This window comes from Pundamilia nyererei, unplaced genomic scaffold, assembly GCF_000239375.1.
Source record: "Pundamilia nyererei isolate P.nyererei 1_Seehausen unplaced genomic scaffold, PunNye1.0 scaffold00001, whole genome shotgun sequence".
Classification (NCBI taxonomy): domain Eukaryota; kingdom Metazoa; phylum Chordata; class Actinopteri; order Cichliformes; family Cichlidae; genus Pundamilia; species Pundamilia nyererei.
The window spans coordinates 6,343,868-6,345,862 of record NW_005187402.1 but is presented as its reverse complement, the minus strand read 5'-3'; the positions used below and the strand labels follow the sequence as shown (position 1 = coordinate 6,345,862).

The 1,995-nt window shown below is 38.9% G+C and overlaps 1 protein-coding gene across 1 annotated transcript in view; it reads left to right on the top strand.

The window, feature by feature from the left end:
* Positions 1 to 757, top strand: part of itk (IL2 inducible T cell kinase) — a 7,413-nt gene extending 6,656 nt beyond the window's left edge. The window contains exons 16-17 of the mRNA XM_005719937.2: positions 2 to 81; positions 174 to 757. Coding sequence (XP_005719994.1) covers positions 2 to 81; positions 174 to 239 — 146 coding nt within the window. The 3' untranslated portion in view covers positions 240 to 757. The remainder of the gene's footprint in view (position 1; positions 82 to 173) is intronic.
* Positions 758 to 1,995: the final 1,238 nt, after the last annotated feature.

The following is a 1,995-nucleotide window of genomic DNA, read 5'->3' as shown; positions in this document are numbered from 1 at the left end:
CTGAACGCAGGCCTGAGGCTCCTGAAGCCACGCTTGGCCCCGGACTCTGTCCACCTACTCATGGAGTGGTGTTGGAAGGAGGTGAGGACATTACCCTTTTTTCAAGCAGAACTTCTGCTGATCATAAAATGAGCAAACGATTAACTGTCGTTTGTTTTCTGTTCTGTTCCCAGAAACCAGACGATCGCCCAACATTTGGGCTCCTCTTTCACGAGCTGGCCTCCCTTTCAGACGCCTGAACCAACATGTGATTTGTGATTTTTTTTATATATAATATTTATTTTATTTATTTACTGTAACCAGTTGCTTGTCATTTGTAAAGTTAGATTATTCCAAAGCAATTTTATATCCTGGATTTTGCACTTTATCTCTTTCGTAGCTTTGTAAGTATCCCCTGAGAGGGCTCACACAGTCCATTCACACAGCTACTGGTGCTTCCTGCAGAATCATGTAAAGGTCTGAGTAATTCTATAAGCCATATAAAAGTGAGATGTTTGCTTTTCAGTCAGCTGACTGTCATTAAACTGAATGTTTTACATCTTGTCACTTCTCACTGTCTTAGTTTCCTCCACTACAATAATGAAATCTTGGCATAAGAAATATTTTTGTTTCTATATGAAGAAATTATTGAAGTTGCCAGATGTTATATATATTTAGAAATTAGAAAGGCTTTCCTGTTTTATGGAGCTCACTGACATTAGCCACAACAGTCATATTTTTGATGATCATCCATATACTGTACATAAAAGATGGACATAGCTACAACAAAGTCATGAGTCATGTTTTTTTTTTTTTTAATGAATTCATTTTGGAGTCACAGGTGACCACATTTGGTCAAGATAGATTTATTACTCATTGCTCGGATACATCGTAATATGTGGTAAGTAATATGAGTCATTGAAACTGTGCTAAAGGTGGAGCACAGTCTTCTTGATTAGACTATTACTACAATTATCCAGAGATGAAGTCATGTTTTTGTGAAATTATATTTAACAAAAAAATGCTCTATATCGCACCCACACCATGAACAAGGTTGGTCGATTTCAACTGTGTGACTCTAACTTCTACAGCTGTCTATACCAGCAGCCCCCCACCCCCGGGCCACGGACCGGTCATTTGGTACCGGGCCACGAGAGTTGAGCCTCGGGTGTGAAATTTATGGTTTTCAGGGTTTGTATCGTTAACTCGGTTTCCCTGGGTCTTTTCCCGTGTTGTAGTTGCGTGTCTTTTTTTGAAAGAAATATTTACACATTACCATAGCGACCAGAGAGCATTAAGAGGCAGAGAGGAGGATGTTACTCTCAATGTTGTTGGTGCATTTCAGGAGGACGCTGCTAATTAAGTTACACAATTACACAGTGAATTCACGTTTATTATTATATTTACAAAATACCACAGTTTTTGTCTTGGTCGTATCTTTTTTTTTGTTGTTGTTGTTCTTGTATTTATCCGTAACACCTTAAAGGCTGGTCAGTTAAAATATTGTCTGACATTAAACCGGGTTGTGGCGTAAAAAAGGTTGAGGACTGCTGGTCTATACCCACATCAATTTTTCAGTCAAATAAGCCATACATTTTTGGAATGACTCACTTTTGGAGCCAGACTCCAGTGGCCAGTCAAAGAACTGCAGTTTCTGGTACAGGCACTTTTTTCCCATATCAAATGATCAATAATTCTCTTCTGAGGATAGTGGCAAGACGTGGAATTGCAGTTTCCTGCTGGGACATAGAGCAATGTGCAAAAGTCTTGAGCCACCACTCATTTTTTAATATCCATTATAGGAAAATGGAAAAAAGGTGCAGAGAAGGGAAATCCAGTGTAATTTGGCATACCTCAGCCTTTTCTTTCCATTTCCCTTCCCTAAGGATGTCTTCTTGACGGTGTCAAGTAGATGGATCAGCTGAAGGGTCAGGCACATCTCTCAGGTTCTAAAGATACAATTTAAAACTGATTTGTTGCTAAATTGTGTGTTATTTGCAGATAGAATGAATGTTG